Source organism: Chelonoidis abingdonii, chromosome 3 (assembly GCF_003597395.2).
Source record: "Chelonoidis abingdonii isolate Lonesome George chromosome 3, CheloAbing_2.0, whole genome shotgun sequence".
NCBI lineage: Eukaryota > Metazoa > Chordata > Testudines > Testudinidae > Chelonoidis > Chelonoidis abingdonii.
Genome location: NC_133771.1, coordinates 38,045,172 through 38,072,876, shown reverse-complemented (window position 1 = coordinate 38,072,876; position 27,705 = coordinate 38,045,172). Strand labels below are relative to the sequence as shown.

At 37.6% G+C, this 27,705-nt stretch overlaps 1 protein-coding gene across 15 annotated transcripts in view; it reads right to left on the bottom strand.

Annotated features, from left to right (window-relative positions):
• Window positions 1–27,705, bottom strand: part of MYT1L (myelin transcription factor 1 like) — a 383,199-nt gene that overhangs the window by 80,051 nt on the left and 275,443 nt on the right. For 7 of the 15 annotated variants that reach the window (XM_032791093.2, XM_032791090.2, XM_032791102.2 and 4 more), the window contains 9 exons: window positions 26,015–26,992; window positions 21,306–21,440; window positions 18,275–18,365; window positions 15,760–15,867; window positions 12,200–12,411; window positions 5,125–5,372; window positions 2,540–2,776; window positions 480–601; window positions 52–114 (listed from right to left, as the gene is read on the bottom strand). In XM_032791093.2, coding sequence (XP_032646984.1) covers window positions 52–114; window positions 480–601; window positions 2,540–2,776; window positions 5,125–5,372; window positions 12,200–12,411; window positions 15,760–15,867; window positions 18,275–18,365; window positions 21,306–21,440; window positions 26,015–26,992 — 2,194 coding nt within the window. The remainder of the gene's footprint in view (window positions 1–51; window positions 115–479; window positions 602–2,539; window positions 2,777–5,124; window positions 5,373–12,199; window positions 12,412–15,759; window positions 15,868–18,274; window positions 18,366–21,305; window positions 21,441–26,014; window positions 26,993–27,705) is intronic. The other 8 variants (XM_032791100.2, XM_032791103.2, XM_032791101.2 and 5 more) reach the window with 6 other exon arrangements.

The window sequence follows — 27,705 nt, the reverse complement described above, 5'->3', positions numbered from 1 at the left end:
AAACAATAAATTGAAAAGACAGAATCCACCATGAAAAAAATGAAGTCACACCTTCTATGTGAGGCGTAATTACCAGTCACATGACCACTCCCATCACACCCTGGTGTTGGACATCTGCCACCAAACAAAAACAAAAACAGCCAAAATAGTAAGTATGTTTAAAAAAATAAAAAAAAACTTTTAAAAGTTTCATTGTTTCCAGTTTAGCTGCAATGACTGCAAGGGGATTTAAGCATCCTATCAAAAAGCTGAAAAATGAACAGCGTTAAATGAAAATGGCATCTCAGTACAATATAGCATCATTAAGAACAAGCAAATACATGTTAGCTTATCACTTTACTTAACTGGCAGTTGGAAACATTTATATGCTGCAAATGTCGCATGCTCATACTGCAAGGCTATATTACTCGTTTGTTTAAAAAAGACAAAGAGAAAAGGTTAAAAAGAGAAAAAATAATTTCACCTCACATTATGCTTACGTTATTAAATCCTTTTTGCTCTCTTTGCACTGAGGGTATTTGGGTTTAGGGCTTGGGATTGTAACTTCACCAGGATACCTTCGTTCTTCAAGTGCCTCTTGGAAAGGATCCAAGTCTTCTGGCTGCAGGCAAACATATGGGTATTAGTCCCATTTAGGTGAGGCTGCAATATACACAACAAATAATGCTATGCACAGTTATAAGACATATCGCCTCCATTACTTCCACTCAATCAGAAAAATGTTGACATCATTTTACCTTTTTTTCTCACCTGCTAGACCTTTATATAGTACCTTTACATTTCAATGCACACTTTAGAACACGTGAAAAAGAATTAGATTATTTAACTTGAGGAGAAAGAGGCAAAAATCAGATATTCTCTCTTGTATAGTGTCTATTCCCAACTGTATCAGCAGCTGCCTCTGACAGTCAACTACTATTCTCTTTCACAAGAATCAATACTTTTTTCCAAAGTCATAAGTTTTTACAAACCACAGCCAAGAAAAACAAAGCCTAAATATAGTATCTTATCCATCAAAATGCCAACTTCAATAACATTTTTAAATAGTTAAGCATTCTCCCAAAAAATGAATCAGGAATGATGTTAGGCAGCCAATTGCTAAACACACATGTAGTGTCACAATCTGGGGCAAACCTCAATGGATCTGCCTGGCAAAATATAATTTTGTATTTAAATTTACTGATGGATTTAGCCTTTTTATATTTGAAACTTAAGCATTAATTTCAGAAGTGAAGAAGACATGGCAGAAAGCACTGATGCAGATACCCCTGCAGATGGTGCTGTGAGCAACAGAATAAAGAATGATTCTGCTTGTTTCAGTCAATGCTATACTGTATTTAATATTTCCCATTTCTTAGATAATGAGAGAAATCCTGGCCCCAACCAAGTCAATGGCAAAGCCTGCATTGATTTCAGCAGCGCTAGGATTGCACCCAATGTATATAAAGCAAATATCACTTTATTGCATGTCTCTATGTTTATTTTTTAAATCACGCCATCCTATATTTTAATTAAAATAAATTGGAGAGAGATCTTGCTACACATGGTTGATAAGAATTCTAATGTAGATTTAGCAAGAGAAAAAATATTGCTATACAAAGTCTGGGATTGTAAAATCATGTCTAGATTACAATGCGATAAATATGGCAAACAGGCCAGTGAGCTAGAGTTGAAACCTGACAAATACAAACAGTAGGCTCCCAGCAACTCCTTTCCCCACCCCTCCAAAAGCAGCTGTCTGACAACTGTCAGGACCACCCTTTCAGAGAGGTGACTGAAAACACTTGCTACATTTTACAAGCTTTAAAATTTAAAATAAATTCACTATGGAGCAAGTTTTCTTTATTTACCTCTTTCTGCTTACAGGTTTTTAGAGTGTATCACACCTCATATTCCTTCATAATACTCTTGAAATAAAATATTTAATTACAATGGTATAAAGGCCCTATTGTGTATCCCAAAGCACACCTAACGCTTTGTGCTTCTACTTTCCTGAATGCATAAGGAACGTAGGAGCAGGCCTTTGACAACAAAATCCTGGTTAGCTAAATTAATGGAAAACTTATAGTGTACTCTGTGCTTCTTAAGTAGATCTGCGTGTATAAATACACTTTTAAATATTCAGTCCTTCACTTTTGAATCTTAATCTGAGAAGAGTATCTTGTTTGGAAAGCTGGTAAAAACTTGATACCAACATTGAAAAAAGTTATGTCAACTTGCTCAGATGGAATAAGGTAGATTTGGAAAATTAGAACATCTTCACAGAAGAAAATATTTGTTAACAAGACAGTGCTGTTAGAAAACATGATTCACGTTCACAGTTCAAGTGCTGTTGGATGGAAGTTAGTCACCGATCATATTTGTGCCAACATGATATATTTTGAACGATTAACTACCAGAAAGTCCTCTTGTCAGCAAAATTATCCATTTTTTGTTTATTACCTACACATGGTGTTTCCTCTTTCCTTTCAGATTTTAGAAATCTAATGAAGTAAAACCGTCAGATTGCAATCAGGACCCTTAGATGAAAAAGACATACATTAATCTCTTTGGAATCATCTTCATCTATCCTTCTGGGCTTCATTTTAGTGTAGTCCACTGGCAAGTCCCAGCAGTCACTCTCATTCAACTGGTAACACCGATTATTCATCACAGCTTGTCGTTGTGGTGACATTGGCTCCAGTGGTGTCAAAATGGTACAGCAACCATCTCGCTGTCTCTGTTTGTTCATGCTTAGATCCAAGGTTCCATTTTCATCTACTTCCATATCAGGATTCTGTCAAAATAAGAAAAATATTGTTAATTCAGCTTTTGACTATCAAAATGTCACCTCTCTATGTTTTTTAATCTGATTACTTAGTAGAATGATAAAAGGTTTTATCATGCCTACATAGACTGTAAGCATTAAGCCCCCTCCCACACGTAGCATAATTCTGTTATACAACATTAATGCTATTAAAGTAGATTCACTCATATCTTCATAAAAGGCTAATCTGATATTTGGAAGAAAAGGGGAGGCATCCCACTAACCACAACCATCCTCCCAAAACACAGATGTAAAATTTGACAGCGAAATGAGAAATCCCCAAAGGTATTTTGTTGCTGTGTTTATGTCCCTGATTTACTCTTTGACAGGTTAGTCTAACAGAGTTAACCTCTATATGATTCTGCCTACTTCCAGTCCTTCCAAGACCTGCTTATATGATTAGAGCAATAAAAAACAGATAGCAAGTTGCATCAAAAAAAGCAGAATCCTTTGCTCTTCTAACACTAACAGGTAAAGAATTAGAAAAAAAGAGCTTTGGTTACTAAAGCAAGTTGATTTACACTGTGTTTGCTACCTTCATATTATGAGAAAAAGCATCCAAATCTCACAGTTCCTCCACCACAGATGTTAAGGTTTAATATATCTTAACTTTCCAAAGACTATCTATATAATCAGCTGGCTTGGGTAACACAGCTGATACCGACATTCCCTGCAGCGACAAAGGAACTGTGAAGTATAGGGTGAGTAGGTTTGGGATTTTTGTTTTAGGCTTGAAAATAGATCAAGAATTATTTACTTCAAATCATCTTCCTCTTCTTCTTTCTTTTCCCCAGGGAGTGGGAGGGCTTTTAGATGGAAGGGAGGGAAGCAAAATACCCAACCAATCCTTAATTTTTCAAGAGTAAAACACTTCACCAGAAATTAGATTTCAAAACTGCTGTTAATGCTACTGTCTACTCTGATGTCTAGCAGCTCTCTTTCCTCTTGAGGAAATAACAGAACAGCAGCAAGACACTTAATGAAAATCCCATCTTTGGTTATTGCCTTGATAGATTATACAGTATTATTCTACACAAACACTTTTTGCCATAATTTATTCCTGATTATTACCCTGATATTAATTTAGGCTTGATAATGTATTTATCTTCCTAGATTTATTACATTTTTTTTGCCACACAATATTTTTAAGGTTATTGCTCAAACTTTTTCAATTTCTGTTGGTACTGAGCACAATCACATTTATTTGCATGCCACAAAGAGAATTCCCTCATCTATAGGATTAAATCAATTAATATAAAAGGAAGCATTTCAAAACAAAATTACTAACCTTACTGAATTCATAAAAATTAAGATCATTACTAATAACTACTGGTAAGATTGTTAGCTCATTATGTATGATCAAGAAGCTTAAAACAACAGGAAAAAAAACCCTTTGTTTATCTGGAGAAGAGCAGAACATGTCTGCCAGCTCAAAAGCTCTTCTACAAGCACAACAAAACTGTTCCCCCTGCACTGCATCTGTCTATTTAGCCATCTAGTGGCCTCCTATAGGTAGCACTTTATTGGTTGCTGGTGTATTTTAAATAGTCAAGATTTAATCTGGCTATAACAAAATCAAAAGGTTCTTATAAAAGTTTTACAATGTGGATGAATTTTAATAATGCTACTGTTTATAAAGGTTAACATCAACATCCTTTTACTTTATTTGTTTTAGTGTTGCCAATTAATAATACATTGAGAATTTACTAACACTTTATAGAGCGTTGGTGATACTGCATTATTACTGTTCTGCAACTTAAAAGTTATCTGCACTGGAGGATTTTTTGTTTGTTTCAAACATATTACGCATCTATTTGAGAACAATTATATTCTGGATGAGTAAGACAATATTGTGTACAATACCACAAATTTTCTTTGTACTAGATCATAAAACCTTAGGGCCCATGTGTGATTTATACATGAAGTTACAGTATTAAACCAACCTCTTTCTTACAATAAAAAATCAGACAGTGTTAGTAAAAATTCTATAGTCCAATTAATGCCACTTAAGCAACCTAAATAGCTTCCATAGTTACTATAGACCCCTTCGGTAAGAGAAGGATTAAAACAGAGAACAATATATTTTATCAGCACCATTTTAACTCTAACCACTGATCTGGATTTCAAGAGTTACTGATGAGTAATTTGCATCTTTATCTTTTACTTTGCTGCTTTAGCAGAGCTGGCACATTTTTGTTCATTTTGAGAAAAAGATTAAGCAAGAGGCATTAAAGCTACTCTTGAACCTATCAGGGCTCAAATCTAGTGCAGTACAGAGGTTTGTATCATCATCAAGAAACATAATTGCTAATTTTTACCCGGGCACAGAGATCCTGAGGTTTAGTGGAGAGGTTCTGAGGCATCTCCCTGCAGCGAGTGGAGAGATTCAGAATAGCAGTGGCAGCCATGTGTGCTGCCTCCATGTCATGAGTATAGTCAAAGCTGCTCTTGCTGCAGGTACTGCTAGCACTGCTGCCTCCACCACAACTCATATTGCTGCTGCTGCTAGGGGCATAACTGCTTGTTGTGCTGCTGGTTGGGCTTGAATTCTTACAATAACGTTTAGCTGTGGGAAGAAATATGACAAGGATGACTCAAAAGTACTAGCACATTACATAAATGACAAGAAAAACAATCTACTGTGGATGAATTTTATAATGAGCCACAGTGACTGATAAAAAAAAGACAACAGAAATGATGCAGGTTTCTATGATTTTGTGTGTGAGTCCTTTACACAAGTAATTGAGTATGTATCAAATATTCCATTAAAAATAAATCCAGAGGATGTGACTAGATACAGTAGTGATAAACAGGTGAGATTTAGCAAACAAACACTGTGCATTAAATTCCAACAAAGGCACAGGGAAACACTCCTTTCATTCCATAGTAAGAGCTGATTACCTATTTGTATGAGGACTGGGAACTGTTTGGGTCATTCACTGTTGTTAAGGACACGTTAGTGGTATTGCACCAGCAAATTGGGCTAACTCCAGATTCAGAACAGACCTTAGGAACAGGGCCGGCGCTTGCATTTAGGCTACTTAGGCAGTTGCCTAGGGTGCCAGGATTATGGAGGGGGCGACATTTTGCTGGGGGGTGGCAGGCGGATCCGGTGGAGCTGCCGCAGCCGTGCCTGCAGAGGGTTTGCTGGTCCCGCGGCTCCGGTGGACCTGCTGCAGGCACGGCTGCGGCAGCTCCAACGGAGCTGCGAGACCAGCGTGCGGGGTGGCGAAATGGCCCGGTGCCTAGGGCTCCAGAAACCCTGGCGCCGGTCCTGCTTAGGAATCCCACTCCCTGGAGCTAGTGGGGATCAAGCTCATTGGGAAGATAACGTGCTTGATCTCTGGGCCAGAGTGCTAATCATATGTCCTTGGTAATCTCAAATTGACCAAAGTGTTCCTCCATTCTGCAATAAGGGCAAGTACTGGGCTGTCATTAGAAAGGAAAGGATGAGGAGAAAATGGAAAAAAAGAAGATGGCCATAGAATGAAGGGGCAGGCATTGTCCAAATCTGGATGTGGGGCCCTCACAGGCTAAAGCAAATGTAATATAAACAGAAAAAAAAATACAAGTTCAACAATGTGATTTTTAGAGGTGCTGAGCACCAAAAGCTTCTTGTTGAAAACAGCAGGAATTGTGTACACTCAGCACCTCTGATAATTAGGCTACAAGGGTGTATTTAACTATATAATGACAGACACACACTGCAAGGCTCAATGGATGCTAAAGAAAGAACTACAGCACTACAGCAGGCTTAAGCCTGCACAATTCATTCCTCTCTTCTTTAAACAGAACATGACAATATTGTTGGCTTTTAAAAAAAAAGAACATTAACATTTTATAGCCAAAGGAATTAAAAAAAAAAAAAACCAACCCACTCCTGGCCCAAAATAAATGGCTCACTTTTTTTTTTAAATAAATGACTGAGAAAAAATGATCTATACTGAACCCAGAGTGCTGCTACATTTTCATATAGCCCACACACTAGAAGTCAATGTCAGCAGTTACACGTATATGCATTCGTGGTATAGTGATTTCTCCCCTTTAAAATCGAGTTCTGTATTTTGCAAAGATCATACTGAACAATATGATAGAAGTGTTGCAATGCCATGTCATTGTGCGTAATTGCTAGACAGAGAGTCCTATATAAAGGCCCACATTAGTTAGAGCTCTTTCTCCACAGTTTCAATTTATGCCAACCTCTTCAGGTGAGTTGCGGCAGACATACATGCAGTAACCTGCTCCCTTGAGCACAGCCTCTTTATGGACTACATTCTGCGTGGAAAAGGAGAGTTTGATGCAGAATTTATCTTATACTCCATACTTCATCCCTTTCATTTGTACATTTTTGGAAAAGTTAATGAAGTCATTGTTTATTGTAAGTGAAATAAAATGCTTAATTCTTAGCAGATGCAGGAGTTTTCTCAGGAAACCCATATAATACACAGGTGTGCATCACTGTTGTTCTCTGAACATTCACAGATAATAATCCTGTGAGTTATTTCCCATAACATATTTTACACCAAATTTCATTCTTAAAAAATAGTAATCAATACTGATCACTAAAAACCGAGCATTTATCCATGGTTGCTACATTCTGGTAGCCAAGATACTCAACTAATTATCTAAACTTACAATAGGAAATAAATACAGTATCTCAGTTACCACGGTTGACATAGTAAATGTTGACTTTTTAACAGCAACCACTTTGCACATGTAATTTGGAAAATTAGGACTATATTTCAAATGAATGAATAACATGCCTTTTCTATCACTTGCAAAACAAAAATGCAGCCATATTATACATTTGAGAGTTGATTAAAATTAAATTAAATATGAGATGATATAAGACATTTTATATATCTGTATCAATACAGAGACTGAGAGAGAAATGGGTGAGGAAAGCAGGGAGGAATAATAAAGAGTTTTCGACATGGAATCAGCCACAAGAAACTCTTCCAGGCTCTGACACAGACTCCCCCTGTGGCCTTGATAAAATCACAAGATCTTTCTGCTTCATTTTCCCCATTAATAGAAAGGCAATCAAAATATTTAATCTTCGGCTTGTTGTGAAGATTAATAAATGATTGTTTGTGAAACACTTTGAAGGTGAAAATCATTACATATGTATTAAGTATACGTGAATGGCTGTGGTCATTTTAGCTTGACCTTCACTGTACACTTTTTAAACATTTCATGCAGCCTGGATTATCTACCTCACATTAGTTTTGAAAAAGAAATTCAGGACTCTTGTTTATAGTGAATTAAGATAGAGTGAAATCCATCTGCAGAGAAGGGGAACAATAGTGACATTGTCTGAATACAAAATAAAACACATTTTGCAGTTCTGCTTTTGGGCCAAACTGTGATTTAGTGCATTGCTGTGGTGCAGGGTGGCTGGGACCTATGTAATCCAATTATGCTTTGTGGCCAAGTGGCAAACCAGAAAGCAGAAAGCCATCTCTTCCATCAATGACAGCCACATAGCTCTCAGGCAGCCGCTCCAACCAGCTCCACTTCCAAGAGAGGCATTTCCAAGATTCGGACTTTCCCCTGATGAACTACATAAGGGATGATGACAGTGGGGTAAGTGTTTCTCTAATATCCCAAAGGCTCCTCCATAGCTAAGTAAACTAGGGAATGGAAGCTGCCCCATCAAAATTAAGGTATGCAGTCTTTTCCAAACAAAGGGGGTTGACGAGAGAATGAGACCCAGTTCCAGCATCCTCGAGACCCAGCACCAGCAGCCTTGGTACCAGTTTTATTGTTTTAAGTTAATCACAGTTCCAAAACTTTTTCTGAACCCAATAGGAGCTCTTCAGGGACTGAGCAGCCTCAGTACCAGGGAGTGAGATGGTGAGAATTCAGGGAGGACTGTTAGACAACTTGTGGGGAGAGGAACAAATTTGCACAAGCTTTCCACTATCCCTGAGCATGAGCAGCTCCCAACTGCAGAGCCCTGTGAACTCCTCTAGATACTGGGTCCAGCTGTTCTCATCATTACTGCCATATAAAATAAGCCCATAATGTAGCCCATTATGACGTTGTTCCTAAAGGGAAAATAAAGTGAAACAAACAAACCCTCTTCCTTATAAAATGATCCCTCTCTAGCATCATCAGGGTATCATATCCTACAACATACAGTGCCCTCCCCCTGTGTAATTCTTATTAAAGCTTACACACACAAAAAAGAACACAGTCCATACAACTCACAACCATTTATTTGTTGAATATATCAGCCCCACGACATTTTCCTGATGGTCTGTGGTACAATGCATGGTGCTGCCTCAAAAGATTCAAACATCAAGTGATTCATTTTTCAGATCCTTAATACTATATGTATTTCTGTTTTCCTCTTAGAGTGTTTGACAGAATGAACCTTTGATGAATTACCAATATCTACTAAGATTATGTATAACACCTCTTCAAAACAAAATTTTTTTCCCTAATATACACAGTTGGTTCATACTATAGACCTCCCAAGCTAGACTCAATGCTATTTGAATGGAGGGAAAAGGGTGTATTCCCCCTTCAAACATACAGGTAACTTCTATTTAGATTAATGGGAGATGAGTGTGTATATAGACAGCAGAATAGTTCACTATCATCTTTCATTTTAATACTTCATTTTGGGTTTGGGGTTTTTCATCCCGCCCCTTTTTTTTAAGGCTAAATTTCTAACATTTATAGATTCAAAGGCCAGAAGGAACCATTGTGATAATCTAATCTGACCTCTGGTATAACACAGGCCATAGAACTTTTCCAAAACAATTCCTAGAGCAGATCTTTTAGAAAAACATCCAGTTGTGATTTAAAAATTGCCAGTGATGGAGAATCTACAGCAATTCTTGGCAAACTGTTCCAGTTGTTAATTACCCTCACTATTGAAAACGTACGCCTTATTTCCAGTCTGAATTTGTCATGCTTCAACTTCCAGCCATTAGATCATGTCACACCTTGCTCTGCTAGACTGAAGAGCCCATTGCTGAATATTTATTCCAAAATGCCATTTTGAGATGACAAGTCAAAACACAATGTTTGAAAATGATCAAAACAAAATGTTTTCAAAACAAAGACAAAACATTTCACTTCAAAATGGCCAAAATGAACAGCTTTGACATTTTTGATGTTCTTTTTTCCTATTTTTTTTCAGTAGAAACTATTTACCATTTTCAACCCAAATTTGTGCATAATTGTTGTGACTTGAAAAAAGCATTTTTAGGTGAATTTCCTACTCACTGAAAAATTAATTGCCCAGCTCTGCTCTAGAGACTGCAAAGTTCCTTAAGGAAAACATTACTTAAGGAAGAGATCTTTTCCTGAGACTGGCAAGTTATCACTTCTTCCCTTTCATGCCCATAATAACTAAGGCCATCGAACTTTAGTTTTAACTGTGGAGGAAATCCTGATCTCATTGAAATCTGTGAGAAACCACCCACTGATTTCAATGGGGCCAAAAATTCACCCCATATTTCACCCCATGTTTTTATACTTACAGCCACATGCACACACAATACCAGCTTTTCACCCAGCAAGTATGTAAGCCCATTAGGAATGACAACATGCTATTCCACTTTGCGGTGGGGGAGAAGAAATTTAGCGACCCACACATTCCTAAAATGTTGTTATTACTCCATACTCATTCTTTGGCGGAGATGTGGACATCCAAAACAAGCTCGCCTCAATAATATTTCAAGGACAAAGGGGTTTCATCCTCAGGTATAGGTATCTCTCATTTACATCAATGGGAGATGAGTGTATATGCCAATGGTTCTCAACCTGCAGCCCATGGGCTGCTTGAGGCCCAATCAGCCCACAACTGCGGCCTATGTGATTTCCTCAGGACAATATAAGTAATATATATAGTGTGGATGCTGCCCACGTAACACAGAGAGAGCTGCATACGTGGCCCACAATGGTCGATAGGTTGAGAACCACTGGTATATGTAGATAGTAGAGTAATTCCCTATCATCCTTCATTGTTTAGGGCCTAATTCAGCAAAAGCATTAAGTATGTGCTTAGCTTTAAGCATGGTCTTAGGTCCTATTCACTTCAATAAGAGTTAGGCATGTGCTTGAATGCTTTGCTAAATGGGGCCTCAAACAGGACGAATTCTTGCTGCTTACTCCAACATCTGAGAACATGATCACTAAACTTACACATATTCATAGACTTTCTAGCGAGTAAACAGAGCATGTACATAATAGGCAAAATTATTGGTGCAAACCTGTTGACTTATCAGAATTTAGCCATCTATCTCCATTAAGTTGTTACTTTGAGGATGGGTACTGGAGAGTTTAAGGCAAATTTACTCAGACATGTCTGCCTTTTCCCACCCTCTCTACTAGTGAGAGACAACCTGCTTACTGATCTCATAGGAAAACTTACCTATCAAAACACATAAGAAAGATGGGGATAGCAACTGTTACAATTCCCTCCTTTTCCACTCATCTACTTTTCTAAGTCAGAGTCTGTTTGAGCCAAGAGCAGAGACTGTTCCATTAACCCATACTTATTCCTAATTTACTAAACAAAATCTGGGATTTCATAGGCTAGTCAGTGAGGAATCCCAACCACTTTAACTTGTAAGATGAATTTATCTAGAAAATAAATTGTTCCATGTTGCATAAGAAAAAGAGCGAATGTTGTGATATTATTGTTAGGTCTGGAATATCCCAAAATGGGACAACTCCAGCCCTTCATTCTTTGGCCCTAGCGGGTTTTGTTCCTTGATCCAACTCCTCTCCTCTGCCAGCCAGCCAGCATCATCACATTTGCTCCTGCTCAGGAGAAATAGCCTCAGAGACAAGGGTTAAAGCCACTTTCAGCCAAATCCCAATCATCTTACTCACACGAGTTCTCACACTGAATTCAACAGGAATACTCATGTGGATGAGGCAAGCAGGGACCCTTAAGTAATTGACAATCAGTGGGGGCTGAAGTGCAATGAGATCTGTGTTTTCTCCCTTCTCACCCCCAGAAAGCAAGCACATTACATTTATGAGTTTCCTAAACTACTGTACAAGAGCAAGATTCCTAATGCAACCCATGCGGCTAAGTCTCCCAGATGGCAGCATAATACACTGCTACTGTGCCACAAGGCTGGCTCTACTCTTTAGGTTTTTTTGCAGGCTCAATACATCCCAAGAACTGAATAGCTAAGGATGTTCTCTTATCAGTGCAACAATCCTGCAGCAAGCACCATATAAAATAATGCTTTTTAGAAAGAGTCTTTAAAAATAACTTAAACATAACAATGTCATGCTGTGAATAGCATTCCTCTTAATACTGTATGAACATGAAGGTATGTCTTATTTTTATGAAGTTGACATATACAACAACATTATTAACTGTAAACTTGTCTCTCATGTATAAGAGTGTGCACCTCCTACCATCATATCCTTTGGGGGATATATCCCTGGATTGCACCTTGGGAGCTATGGCTCTCTTGCCATAGGCATGGTTGTCATAACTGTTATATTCAAACGAAGTCTTAGAGTATTTCTCTAGTTCCTTGGCCAAGTTGGAGCGGGGTGTGGTGGTGGGGACATTGTTTCTGTAGCCATACTGAGGGATCTCCAATTGCTTAACAAAGCACATGGGCCTAGAAATTAAAGATATGTACAGTTTGTTAGATGCAGTTCAGTTTATTGTGTCTGTGCATAATTTATAGTTCAGATTAGAAAATCTGAGTTATTTATTGCACTCAAGAGACAGCAATATGTTATTGTATTTGGTTGGTTTCGTTGTTTCCAGCAGACAAACAATATATATTTTCTTGAGCAAAGCCTAGGATAAATCAATTATAATAGTGCTAAATGTATTCTGTGACTAAAAACAATATAATTTGTGAAGTTTTATTTTAAAAAATACTTAAGGGTTTCTCCTTCCCTGTTTAATTACATTATATAATAATGTACTCTCTTTGGGAAGGTGGACTAGAGCAGGACAAAGACCAGTAGAAAACAGCACTAGGATCTCCACTCAACTCATGGAGCTTCCTTTGAATTCTGTCAACAATATTTAGTCTGCAGAAAAGAAGAGTGAGGGGGGATTTGATAGCAGCCTTCAACTACCTGAAAGGGGGTTCCAAAGAGGAGGGAGTTCGGCTGTTCTCAGTGGTGGCAGTTGACAGAACAAGGAGCAATTGTCTCAAGTTGCAGTGGGGGACGTTTAGGTTGGATATTAGGAAAAACTTTTTCACTAGGAGGGTGGTGAAGCACTGGAATGGGTTACCTAGGGAGGTGGTGGAGTCTCCATCCTTAGAGGTTTTTAAGGGCCAGCTTGTCAAAGCCCTGGTTCAGATGATTTAGCTGGGGGTGGTCTTGCTTTGAGCAGGGGGTTGGACTAGATGACCTCCTGAAGTCTCTTCCAACCCTAATCTTCTGAGAGTCTATGATTCTATTTGCATGTGGTTTGCTCTGTCACAAAAGAAGCTGGGGTCCGCCTCTTCAATATACAGTTCAGTGGGAGATCCGCAAGAGGCACCCACACAATCCCTCTTGCCTCTGAACTGTCATCCAGTCTCTCTGCCTCCTGCTGCCTCCTGCATGCAAGGCTTTGGCAGGAACTGTGACTCCTGGGGCTGCTCCACACACCACACTCAATAGGCAGCTCCCACAGCACCATAAGGGGCCAGTGCAAGCTAATACAGACTTAGGCTGTACCATCTAAAATTCTCATGTGAGAAAGTGTTGAATGACTGGGCCCTAGAGAGCAAATCCTACGAGCTGCTCAACGTCCTAAAAGGCACTGATTATAACAGAGGTTTAGGGTGATTAACTGCAGACTTCGGGTGCTTAGTACCTCAGAGGATCAAGCTCTTTTTTCCCCCCCACAATTATAACATGAGAAAATGGAAGGGCATTCAGGGGAACACTAATTTAGTCACAAGCAGAAGAGCCATCATGCCTTGCTGGCTGATGAAGTGGAACACAATACAGAAATACTAATATATTTTTAGTAGTTTGTGTTTCTAGATGAATTCATTTTCATAGAATTTAGAGAAGAGATTGAGGTGTAAATTACCCAAGAAATTACATAATTCATACCATACCCTTTGATTTTCTTTTGTATGTTGGGTTCCTTTGGAAAATTTCTCTTTGCTTTTCACAAAATACAATGGGCCAGATCCTCAGTCAGTGTAGCCCAATATAGTTTAGGCTCATTTAAGAAAATAATACAATTCACCTAGCGCACATTCAAAACAAACCCCAAATTTTTGGCAGAGCAAAAATCCTATGAATTTGACTTTTTTATTAGTGAAGACATTTTGAATGCAAGTGGGATGGAGACAAGTGTAAGATCAGTTCACAGGATTTATACTTGGAACACATAAAGTCCCCAATCAATCATTGTGCATGGAATTTATAAGACAGCCCTTAGGATGTTCATCTTAAATAGATCCAAGAGTTAAAGGTAAAAGGGACATAGTGTCTGAGATGACAGTCATACTCAGACTGTCTAACAAGATCTAAAACACATGACATACCCAGAGGCAAAAGCAAAACTGCCAAAACAACTATCCAAGGAACTGCCAGAGAACCAGATGCTGCTTTTGAAAAGTAGCCTCCTCTGCATGGCATCTGACTCCTATGACTTCTCTCTAAAGAACAGTGAAAGCCACTGCATTTTTGGTCTGTGTAATCCTACTAATAAAGATTTGATGATTTTGTTCAATGGATATTATTATTATTATTAAAAGCACTATCTTTGAATAAAGTATCAGGGACAGTGTCTGAAAAAAGTGAAACCAGAACTGGGTCTGGTCCAGATAAAGCCACTGAAAATACTTGGTAAAAGGAAAACAAAAATTCAAATTCACTACATAACAGTTAGCTTTCCTGATGTAGGACATTGTTCTGTTTTCTCAACCACAAGAACAAAAGGGTTTGGAAAATGCCATCAAGATTTGATGAAGTACTGAGAGAATATTCAAAGAAAGATGTTGATATCAGTAAGAAACATTCATTATAAGTCACCCTATCAAATTTAGGTCAAAATGATAACCTGACAGAGAGAAATTTATGGGAGGCGTAGGAAATTCTGTGTGCTGGAAGTTGTGGAAAGTCCTTCAAATTCTCCCACGGGAAGAAGGAAAGGATGTGGCCATCTAATCCACAGATATCATAATATCCATGGTGAAATTCTGCAGCTTTTGGGGCATCAATATAGGGCTGGTACATTCATGCAGAAGTCCAATGCCTTTGCACTGCTCCCTAAACTCTCAGATCCCCCAGAAGCCACAGTTTTCTCCGCCCACATCTGGCCCAGCACTAGGTGCATTTAATAGTGCAGAGCTGGATTCTGCATAGGATAAATGCTGAGTCCCAAATGCATGGAGAGAGGGGGTGATGATGCCAGATTAGTTCAATCTCCTCCCTCCATCAAATTTTAAACCAATGGAATAGTATTTCCATTCCTTTAATCTCTTCTGTGGGGGAGGGAGCAAAACAGAGACAATGAACTAACACTTAAGTGTTTTTGGAACCTAAACTAAATCAGGTATTTTTTTCATAAAAAGGTATGCTGCCAATTTAGTACTACAAGTAGGGCTTCTGGTTTTCATTTAAACTGATATTTACTAGTAAAAGCCTGCTGAAGAAAACAAGACTTACCGGTAAATATTAGTTTATTCCCAAAAGATACCAACTTTTTTTCACACTGTTCTTAGACTTTGCACTCCAGCAGTCAGCTTTACACCAAACAATGCCTAAGACAAAAATGAGCTTTTCAGGCTTTACATGTATTTGCCAAAATAATTACCAGCCCACCCCCATGCAAATTTGTTGGGAAATAATGCTGAGAAAATTGGATCCAGAAGCCCTAATTCTAAACTCTTCTTTAAGGGAGATATATATGTATATACAATGTATATAAATATAAATGCTCAGATTAACTTAATGTGTGATGAATTTTTCATAATATTAAGTATTATAGTGATTTCTAATACCTTAAAACCCGATCTGATGCCTGGTTTGATTTTGACACATCACAGCTCTGATGCTTCTCTTGAGCTTTAGCCAGTTTCTCTGCTGCAGCAATAGGACATCCAGAGAGGCTGCAATTACAGAAAGGAAATTTAATTGTCTTGTCCTGAGCAATTTCACATTATAGCACTGATCCAATTACTCCTTCTCCTCCTTAGTCAGCACGAGGAAGAATCTGGAGGAAAAAAGTTTCCAGAACCTTTTCTGTCATACATTTCCTCTAGAATAGACTTCCTGTCCTTGAGCAACGTTCTGCTTTCAAAGTTGCATGGATGATATCATAGCCAATATTCTTCTCCTCCTACTGTATATAGGCAGGACTATCATGGATGTCAGTTAATAGGCATTCAGTTAGGAAGAGGAGAATATAAGCCAAAATTTACGGTGCGGCTTTGTTAGCAGAACTTGGCCCTTTTGTTTATACACATTTTGTCACTGAAATGGTTGATGAAGATTATTCAATGTCAACACAATACAGATGAAATTTTGTGCTGCTTCACACCTCATTCAGCCTCATTAACTTCAATTAGGTTGTGAGGGGTATAAATCAGTGGAGAATTTGACTGAGTGTCTCTAAAACCTATATCAAAAATATATTTTCTTGCTGTTTATTCATGAAGTTAAACCACTAAAGGTCATTCTAGTCTCAGATAATGTAACATGAAAAGAACCAAGACGTCTGGACTTGAACTCTAATTTACAAATGCTGATCTATTTTTGAAGTGATAGTAATAAGTCTGCTTCTGCTGGAAAAGATTTAGAACAGAGGAAAATAAATATCCTCGTACCAGCAGATGGTGCTCTTAGTGAATCTGTAAAATCCTGTGACCTGACAATGGAGGGATCTTTTTCTTGTTATTGTCTGTTGCATGCTTATGTGACCGCAGCTCCTTGTGTCCTCCACAGGAAAAGAAATTAAAGTGAAAGACAAATCAGTGCACTCTGTGGCACAGAGGGTTTAAACTAGAGACAGAGGTGCCTCTCAAAAGGGCTCAGCTTGAAATCTTACTCAGGCCCAGATGCATCCCTCTCAACAGAAGAAAAAAAGGAAGGAAGGGAAAAAAAAATAAAGAAAGCAGAGCAAAATGCCCCAAAAGCTGCAGAAACAGGTGAGCAGAATGCTCCCTCCACTCCTTCCTGCGTGCCAATGGAAACCCCTCTGTCTCAATTCCACAGGGGAAAGGTTGGGGGGCTCTACACAGTTTCAGATTAGTGCCCGCGGCAGCTGCTCTCCAGTGACATGCTCCTCTTCAGACACCGGGATATCCTAGCAGATATCCCAACAGAAGTTAGTGCTGTTGCAGCATTAGCTGCCATGGAGTCCCTTTCGAAGCTTTTGCTGCTTGTGCTGCATGACATTAGTGGGAGGCATCCAATGGCTGCATAGTTCCAGAGAAGAAGGAGGTGCCACAGAGCATTCCAAAGAGATTGGTCCTCTGCAAGGGAATCCATGGAGCTGAGATAGAACTCTTGGTGAAGCCAGAGCTCTGTAAGTGTGGAGGACTATACCACCAGTACCATTTGTGGTCTCCTAAGCCATCTTGCTGCAGTGAATGTTAAAAGGAGCTCAGTAATGGGAACCTTGGGTAGTTTTCTGTGCTCTCTGCCTACATTCCCTGGGTTTTGCCATTGGAAGCTACAACGTAAACCTCAATTTGCTCATGGAAAAGTCATATAATATAATAGAAATGATAACTTTTCTATAGATTTTAAAAAAATAATCCCTAATATGTAACAGAAAATAAGGTCCATTCTATAGGATTCTATGGGATGATTAAAAAACTCTATAGAAAAGTATCATTTTCTATGGAATTCTACAGGTTTCTAGAATAATTTCAATGAATTCTATTGCTTTCCTCATCTTGAAAATCAAAAGTATTTTTCCATATTGTTTCTTATTCAGGCAAAATTCAAATTAATTTTTGCCTAAATATGGACTTCAGGTTGAGCTCATGGATGATAGAAAACTTTAAATTGTGTAATATATATGTACTTGAAATGCTCTCTCTTATTTATTCATACAGAATTGTTCTTATGATTAGAGTGGAGTTTTTCATGCAGTATGGAGTCATCACTCATAAAGATGAACATTATATGAACCATAACTCTATCCTGGTCTTGATGGTGTTTACAGTATTTTTCTTTCTTCTATTACTTTCTATTTAAGGGTCATATGCTTCTTTTAATACAACTCTAGTGAAGTTAAAAAAATAAATAAAAACAAGCAAGCGATGCTTAAAAAGTATCTTACATGAATCAAATTAATTCTGCACAGAAGTATCTTCACATTGTAAAATAAGTTTAAGGATTTTATGATGCAAAATGAATAAATAAAGCACACTAAGCACCATCTGCCATCTTTAAAACAAAAGAACAAAATCACATACACATATACACACACACTCTCAGAACAGACTGCCAGAAGTGCTGCAGCTCTGAAGCAGTGTTCTCTCTATAGTCCAGTGATGGCTTCCTTACCTTCTGTGAGAATTCCTGTTGCTATTTACGTGGCCCCGACCTGTGCAGCCTGGTGTAGGACACTTAAGAACATTTTCATGCATGGCAAGAACTTGACAAGGAGAGTAAGAGAAAACAGCAGCGTATGAAAGCAAGAAAAAAAAATCAAGTCCCAGTATATATGAAACCATTTTAAAACCAACCAGGATTCATTAACGACCAGCATTCCTCAAAATACATGTAATCAATAAAGTCTGATGAGGGAAGGAGATGTCGTGACCTTATGCTCATTAACACAGGTAACACTGTACGGTGAGAGTTATGGAAATTACAGAATCTAATAATGAATGTGTCTCTGGTGTGATGGTGAAGCAGGAAACTCTCAACATCCTCTCCATACATAAATGCTGAACACTGATCAGCTCAATAGTAACAGGTGGATTGGGAACAGTCCAGTAATAAAGTGTGGATTGTGATTGTGTAATACAGTTTTAGTCACATATAATAAAGCATAAGAGCCAAAATCTGCTCTCAGTGATACCAATAAAAAAATGAGGTACTTCAGATTTACACCAGTAAAACTGAAAGCAGAATTTGACCCTAATTATGCAAGTCAATTCAATTTTACTGGGATCCAGTTCTGCCCACAGTCAAATGGCTGTAGTCAATGGAAGTTACTACACGTGTAAGCATTAGGGCAGAATCAGTCCCTTTCTCTTTATTTTAATTCTCTATAGATCTTAAATTATAAGGATGCAAATTGAAAAAAAATATGGAAAAGAAACTCCTAAGCAGTAAGCACTTTGTAAAGTTGAGGTTTGGTGGAGTGATAAACCATGAGAGTAAAGAATAGGTAGCACTGGCTTAAGCAAGATGGGTGCAAAATTTACCCCCAAATTCTTTCCAGGCAATTGTCTTCTGAATTTCAACACTCTTGGTATAATGGGCCAAATTATCAAGAGGTTTTGTAAAATGGAGGTACATTAAACAGGGACTAGACTGGGACCTTTCCTTTTGTATGACAAGAGACATATCTGAATCCATGTCTCTAAAGCTGGATGGCTAGTGCATTAATGTACAGAACTAGGTCATTCAGCCCCTCCAAATAGCTCCCATTTTATTCACATGGGATGTACTCATGTAGTCATTGTTTAGTTCTCACGCAGACAAACTCTGCTGAAATCAGCGAGTGCTTTGGCTGAGTAAGAATTGAATAATAACCAAGCAGACGCTTAAGGATTTAACCCATAGAGACTGATTCAAAGATCATCATCACCACCATTACCACCACTACCGGCAGTGTATTAAAATGTGTGCAGATGCAAAAGCTTTACTCTGAAATTCCTGCTATTCAAAGCTGTTCTTGAAACATGCTTCACAAGACCAGCATAACAGGAAAATTAGTTCAACAAAAAAATAAAAAGATGAGCTCACTTTTTTCATTTCAGTAACTACAGAACATGCAAACAGTTTAAAGCTATATTCTTCTTTGATTTACAACATCTTCTAAAGAGCTTTATTTTCACCATTAACAAAAAACGACAGAGAACTTTGAGCACCTGAGAAAATATTTGTGCTTCAGAAAATTACAGGTCAAATTACAAAAATGGAAAAATTAATTCATTTAATCTGCTGCATTCACAGATCGACCAAGATGCCGTGAGCTTCCCTAAAGTATGTCCTCATTATCTTAATTCTAGAAAGAACAACCCTGCTATGAAAGAGAAGACTTTGTGTTAGACTCTCTCTCTCTCTCTCTCACTCTCTGTGCTACTACACTTCTGGCTTCCCTTTCGGAGACTACATCTTCCTTGGAGATTTGGGGCCTAATTCAGACCTGCCTTATTCCAGTTTTATGTCAGTAAATGCACTGTCATCAACAGAGTTATGCCACTGTAAAACTGGAATTTTGCAGTGGTGAATCAGGCTCATGGTCTGCTAAGGTGTAAGTCTTAGGGGCCTGATTCTCCTTTCACTTGCACTGGTTTTATACTAGTGAAATTCCATTCGGTCTGATTCTTCTCTGCATGGAGGCTTCTGGATACCTGTGCAAAATAGGTGTAGGGTGACTAGATGTCCTGATTTTATAGGCACAGTCCAGATTTTTGGGTCTTTTTCTTATATAAGCTCCTATTACCCTCCACCCACTGTCCTGATTTTTCACACTTGCTGTCTGATCACCCTAAATGGGTATCAAATGTTGCCCTTCTGATTTGGATGGGTTTTGCACCCATTTTAATGTACACAGGTATAAATGACTCCTCAATTTGCAAGACAATGGAGAGACAGGCCCACAGAATTCAATGATGTAACTCCCGTTTTACATCAGTGAAAGTAAGAAAGAGAATCAGACCCTAGCCAGATCCTCAGCTGATATAAATCAGCACAGCTTAGTTAGCTTGAGTGGAACTATACCAATTTATACCATCTGAGGATCTAGCTTAAACTTTCAAGACCAAATCCTCTTCTCTTCTACACAAGCGTAACTTCTTTTGACCTCAGTCCCCACAGAATTCATTGACTTTAAGGGAAGATGCACCCACATAAATGACAAAAGAATATGGCTTAAAATCCTGGATACTACTACTAAAGGGCCAAATTCTCTCTCTCTCCTTTTTATAATATACATTTCTTCATTATGTCTCCAAATAAACAAACACAGAAATAAAATGGGTGGTGAGTTTTTCAAACTTGAAAGCACAATTGTTCTTGCACTAAACAACAGGGAAGGTTATGCTGTGACATCAGCACTCAGAAGTAAAAGCAGTGCAGTATATCTGGAAAATCTTTCTCTGCAGACTAAATGCATCTGTTAAAAATAACCTAACATTCTCAGAATCAAAGAATACAGCTTTAAAAGTTGTTCTTTTTAGTTTAAAAGTTATTAGAGATATGAAAATGATGGAATAAAGAAAAAAAACTATAGCACAGAACAGGATGCTTAACTGAGACATACCATACCATAAAATGGAAATAAAAAAAGGTTTAAAAAGCATGCTAGAAAAATCTTTGGAGTTTTATCCCCAGTTTCCATGAAACAATGTGGACTTACTTTCTGGAGGGACCCTATCTTTGTGTGGGCATCCTGACAAACTGCGGTGATGGGGGTAAAGCCCCGTTACATGGCCAGTTCCATCACACCCAGGGGTAGGACATTTGCTTTCTTTCTTTTCTGTTCTTGAGGGATCTATAATTTACAACAAATGTGTCAAGTGAATTATGCTTTCCAAATTTCTGTAAGAAGGTTCATTTAATGTTGTAAGTTATTCTTTGGAAAATGTTCTTCAAAATACTAGAAGAAAAAACTGCTGCTTCTTAAAACAATTTTGTCACTTTTATCCCCATTATCTTCTTTTCATACTGCAGGCTCCTATGATCACAGCAATACTTATCATAGTGATTGGGTAGTGACCTTCTTGCAGCAAAGCCATACCATTGTCAATCAATGTTCTGCTGGCAAGCATCAGCTTAAGAGTGTAAGGACACTCTGAAACTGTTAGATGGTTCTCCCTTTCTTTTCGCCTTATGTATTGAAACCTGCAAATGTACTGTCATAGAAGTTCAGTCTCTTGAGGTGAGCAGACCCAGCTACTTAGCATACTGATTCAACGATTCAGCACAAATATATCCTTATTCAAACTCACTCTAAGCAGATGACACTGATTTCCCTAAATTCCTTATGAAGTAGTAGAATACAAAAGCATAAAAAGCATTTTTTCCTCCAATAAGCCATGATGGGGTAAAAGATCTATTCAGATGTAACAATTCCTTATTTTGAATTTGGGCCATTATAATCATGCCTCTATAAAGTTTGTATATTCATAAGCTTAAAAGGTTAATAAACTTCTATAATGCTGTTTGTTTCTTTGTGTATAAGTCAACAAAAGGGCCTAAGGAGACTTCTTTTCAATATTTTTCTGCCAAGAAAGTAATGAAACTACTGGTGAAATTATTCCTGAACTAGAACTTGATCACATATTTCATCAGTTTGTTTCCTGTAATAGAACATTTGTAAAGTAACATCCCAAGACTTCCAACTCAGCACGTAATATACGCTACACCACAGCATCTTTAATACTGTTGCCTGATTTTGGAGAATAGAACTGATTTATACACCAATATTTAAGAAAAAAGGTTCATGCTAATCTGGCTACAAAGATTCTGTCTTATTCTAAGTTAATAGCTAAGAGCAAACATCATCACTCATTCTAGTTCTTCAGTCAATCCTGAATTCAGAACTCAAACTGATCTATCATCTTATATATATTTTACGCTGCTCCTGTTATTTCTTCGCTGCAGGATTTATGCTTTTTTTTCTTTGGAAATAAGGTTTTGCTATTAGGTTTCTATTAAACCTTATGGTAAAATTCAGCCCTCATTGAGCAGGTACAACCCCAGTGACATCAATGGACCCTTTAAGTACTTCTAGAGATTTGGGTTCAATCTCTTTTTAGTAGATAAAGTGTACATACTAATCATAGTTCACATTCAGTTGCAGATTTTTATTTTTATGTTTATATTCTCATGTGGTTGTTCCACATTCTAAATTCCGAACTCTTGTTCAACCATCTTGGCTTATGAGAAACTCTTTATCACATAGTGATTGCTCTCCTGGCCTAATTTCCAATATTAACTTTTAAGATTACACTTTAAACTTAGCTGTCACAAATGCATTTTTAATTGCTAATGTTTTATTTTAGTTTGCATGTATGTCAGGTGTAACATACAATACTGTTTTCTGCTGTTCAATGGTAAACATATTTATTTACAAATTTTCATCTTCAAAGCTCTGTCCAGTCATATAAACATCACAAAACCCCTATGAAGTAAGTAAATACCATTATTCCCAGTTTACTCTTTGAGAAATTATTTTTTAGCAGTTAAAAGCGAGGGCACAGAAGGAGTCAGTATCAGAGCTAGGACGAGAACTCAGGAGTTTCTGCCACATATACCTGTGCTGAGACCACTAGACCACCAGTCCCATTTTCATTCTCACACACAACTCTGTACAACTCTTTGTATAAAGCACATTGAAATGTGGGGAAAGTGTTAGATAAGTGAATAATAAAAATAAATAAAATAAGTATAATGTAAATATACCAGTATTCAAGGACTATTAAAATGCAGATGAATAACACAATAGACCATAATGGCTTCTCTAGAGTCCATGGACTAGAACCTCAGCTGATGTAAATTATGTAGCTCTATATTAGTCAATGGAGGAATGCCAATTTAGACCAGCTGAGGAGCTGGTCATGCAAATTCTCCTGAGTTTTCAGATCCTTAGAATAATAGGGTTTATGAGCTCCAAAAGAGCCTTTATGGTCTAGCAAGTCAGAAAAGATGCTGCATACTAATCTTACATTTCCGAAACTTGCATGGAATTTTATTTGCACAATTTCCCATTGACTTAATAGAAGACATCCAGCTAAAATTCTATGCAACTATGCAGAAAACTTAGGGCTCAGGATTATATTCACCTCTCAATATAAATGCATAAATATTTTGGCTAGCTGATCTGCTCTTATTGAATCCCTTCCTCCACTAGAGAATATTACTTTATTGTTTTTAATTTTTTTAAGAGCCTCATCCTGGAATCCTCACTCAATCCTTGCCACAGTAGAAGTTTTGCCTGAGCAAAGCTTGCCCAAGCTGGGTCACAAGGTTTTAAAAGTCATCAGTCTTGGAGGACTGAGTCTCTGGAAAATTTTAAATGGCAGAAAAAACTGTGGCTTGCCATGCCTTTGTTGTTTCAGTGATCTCTGAGAGCAGAGCTCCTGAAGAGAGAAGACAGGAGTTACAATTCTTCCTTGACACCTCCACCCTGAGAATATTTCCCTTTAATTGTATCATTCACCTCCTTGGAGAACTTTTGCAAGCATGTTGGGGAGATTATATGAGATATGAGAATAAATGACATAATTGTAATTTACTCTAATTCACTGCAATATTCTGTTTTTCTCAATCTTCTCTAGAGTGGGGAAAGAATCATTCTCCTCCCCCTCTCCTCCAGCCTTTCCTCTATGAAAAACAGAGAAGGGTCACAGCTGTAAAGTTTCCTGATCCAAACTACCATAATTTCAGGGCTTTCCTTTGTATTCAAGGGTTATGTTTGGGCCCATCTCTAATTCATCAGGCAGTTCCTTAGAAGGAGGTTGGCATCAGGGAAGCTCTAGAAATCACTGAAATAAGAAGCCCATATTTCCACTACTACTATATTAATCCTTTGGTGACTGCAGAGATATATGTTTATGTGTTTTCCCAAGCGTTCATGGGTTGGCAGATCTGGAAAACACTGTTTTAAGAATTTTAAGATATCAGCACTGGTTTGCCATGTTCTGTTTGGTTTTTATTACATACACATATTAAGAAGGGAACATACACCTATTATGTGTCACATGCAAACAATAGAAAAATCCACATGGCTATGGAATAACTGTTTAACTAAACTTAAAAAATGTCTTCCCCAAACACCCAACATTACTAGTTCATACAGTGGACTACAATCTTTGTGTCTGAAAGTAAATAAAATTTCTAAGCTACATTGCAGATAAGTTTCTGAAACAAATAACTTTCATGTTCCTGTTTATATAAGAGACTGGCCATTGTCCCCCCTTAAAACTTGTTTACAAAATCAAAAATCTCCAGATCTGAGATGTGTGTGCCATCTTTAATCTCACAGCCAGATTTTATGACCATGTTATCACCCTTAGGAATCAGAGGTTTATAATGAAAAAAACAAAATAACCCACAACCCCAAACCCACAGTCCAAATTGTAGAGATGAAACCAGGTGTTTCTATAAGAAATACAATATATAACCAATCCAGCAACATGCTTAACACCTCCTTAGAAATGCAGAGCCCTCAACTTCCATTAAAGTCAATAGGAATTCAGGGTGTTCAACAATTTTGGGAGGTACTGAATGCTGTATAGGACAGAGCCCTTATGCATATATATGTGGACACATACAAAGGGGTGTGTTAATATTAACACACCATTACTAGGATTATTCTTTAAATTAAAACATATTTTAAAATTAACTTTATATGTATAATTATGGTTAAGGCAGCACCTTAACTGTTTCCACAATGGAATGAAACCAGTGAAGTGGAATGCATATAAGAAAGAAATTGCTATTGATCTCAGCCCAGGCCACACTATGCCTTGCATAGCAAATGGTTTCCATTACCTTAGTATCTTAAGATAATTAATGTGCAGTCACTGCCCCTATCTTATGTTATCGGTCATTCTGATACTGTTCAATTTCTATCAGGCAACTCTACGTTTTAGATGGGAGAGGCTTCATCAATAACTGTCATTTGATGATAATTTTATAAATTATGATGCCACCTACCCAATCCAATCTGTAAAATATGCACTTCATAGCTGATTGACTAACTGCTACATAAATCCCCACCATTCAATAGAGTATGCAATGCAATTCTCCTCATATTTTTAGTTATAATACCCTTTAGAATCATCTTTGCCTCTTTCAACATGATCTCTTATTTGTTTTGTTTCCCTGAAAAGTTGTGCTTTTCTATTTAGCCAAATGATATCGCACTGAAATACTGTACAGGTTTCTAACACTGTAGAATGAGTTGTTCTATTAGGTAATCACAGCATGATGCTATTTTAGAATCACGCCATAGTCATACAAATTAAACAAACAATGACTTCACATTAGAGTTCTAATCATCACTTATCACATTAGCTCACACTTTTTCATGACACAACATACAGTATATAGAAATATTACCTTTACCATAATATGGCTTTTTGACATGGCCGTCACTGGATTTAGGCTTCCTGTCATCCCCAGAAAGTTGTCGCGGAGGCTGCTCCTCAAATGATCTCATATTATCCCTCCTTCCAGCTTCCATTGCCATTTTTTCCCTCATGGCTTTTGCTCTCTCAGTTTCCAAAGCAATAGCTTTCTCAAGCAGGGTTAAGTTACCTTTTGTCATATCAAAAACTTCTTCAGACCTGTCTGAAGTAATAGAGGTGGTATCATCATCTCTTTCATGACACCCATCCTCCTTTGCACAGCTAGAAAAAGTTCTAGATCTGGGACTCAACTGTTCTTCAAGCCTCATTAAGTTCATCATGTCAGAGTAATTCCGATCTGGCGTTCTTCCTTGGAAGTCGTCTTCTTGCCTGACATGTTGACGAGCATTCATATTTTGCTGCTGATTTCTTTCCTGTGGGTTTGTCTCACTAAGTTTCCTAGCCAGATCAAAACACTGGTTCCTTAAGCATTCCAAACTGCTGAGACACACCTCTTCATCACTCTCCTCCACCATTTTTTCCATAAGTCCATTGTTCATAGGCTTCCCTAGCATTACAAAGTTCATATTCCTGTTATCTTGCTGTGAAATATTGTCTGCATAATTTCTGTCATTAATGTTTTCTGAAAGCACTACACCATGTCCTTGTGCTAATAATTTAAGGGAGTCCACTGTTTCCCTAACAACATCACTGTCTAAATCTAAACTCAGCTCACTTTTCCGACCAATATTTTCATTTTTGTCACTATCGTCTTCCAGACTATTAGATGTATTGCTGTTCATTTCTGATTCTGTCCTGGCTCTGTATGCCGCATCCTCTGCAATTTTGCCAAGATTTAACAATGACTTGGCCACCAGTTCATCATAATTATCATACTCATCATTATTGTTATCATCTTTTTCTGTGTCTTGCATTATTCGAGTATTGTGACAATTCATTTGATGGTCTTCTGCATAAAAAAAGAAAGAAACAAAGAAAGAAACAAAGAAAGAAAGAAAAAGGAAAAGAAAAGAAAAAAGTGGCTAGAATTGGAACTGTTGTTGCAATAGCATGGACAGAAAATAAACTGCATGTCAAATACTGTTTATCGTACAGTAGATCTAGAACACTAAGACCCATGTTCAGGTAAGTAGAAACCGCTGGTATTAAGAAAATGAATATCTGTAAAGCCCATAAGGGCATTTTTATATATTTGCTATGCACCATTAATTTCTTTCATTTATCATATAATAAACTATTAATTATGCAGGAAAAAAGACATTTTAATTGGCATTATTTCTAAAATATTAAGTCATAAATTCTTCTATTCCTCTTTTCACTTCTTTATTTATAGTTTTATTGGGGTTATTTTATAATTATATTATTCAAACTATAATATTTCTTAGGTTGGTTTAACTTTCCTCACTCCAATCTTTTCAAAGGAGTGAGCGTTATAGGGTCTGTTTTCTTAATTAATTAATGTACACCAAAAGAGAATTGGTTCTTATATAAGCACCGTATACACAATTAGTGCTATATGAAAAACAACTGTCAAGACAAGTACACAAAGAGGTACAAATACATTTCAATAAGTGCACCGGTAGCTAGAATTCAAAATCTATTGCTTAGCTATTGCAAACTATGAACAAGCGAAAAACTGTTAGATAATCATTACATGAAAGG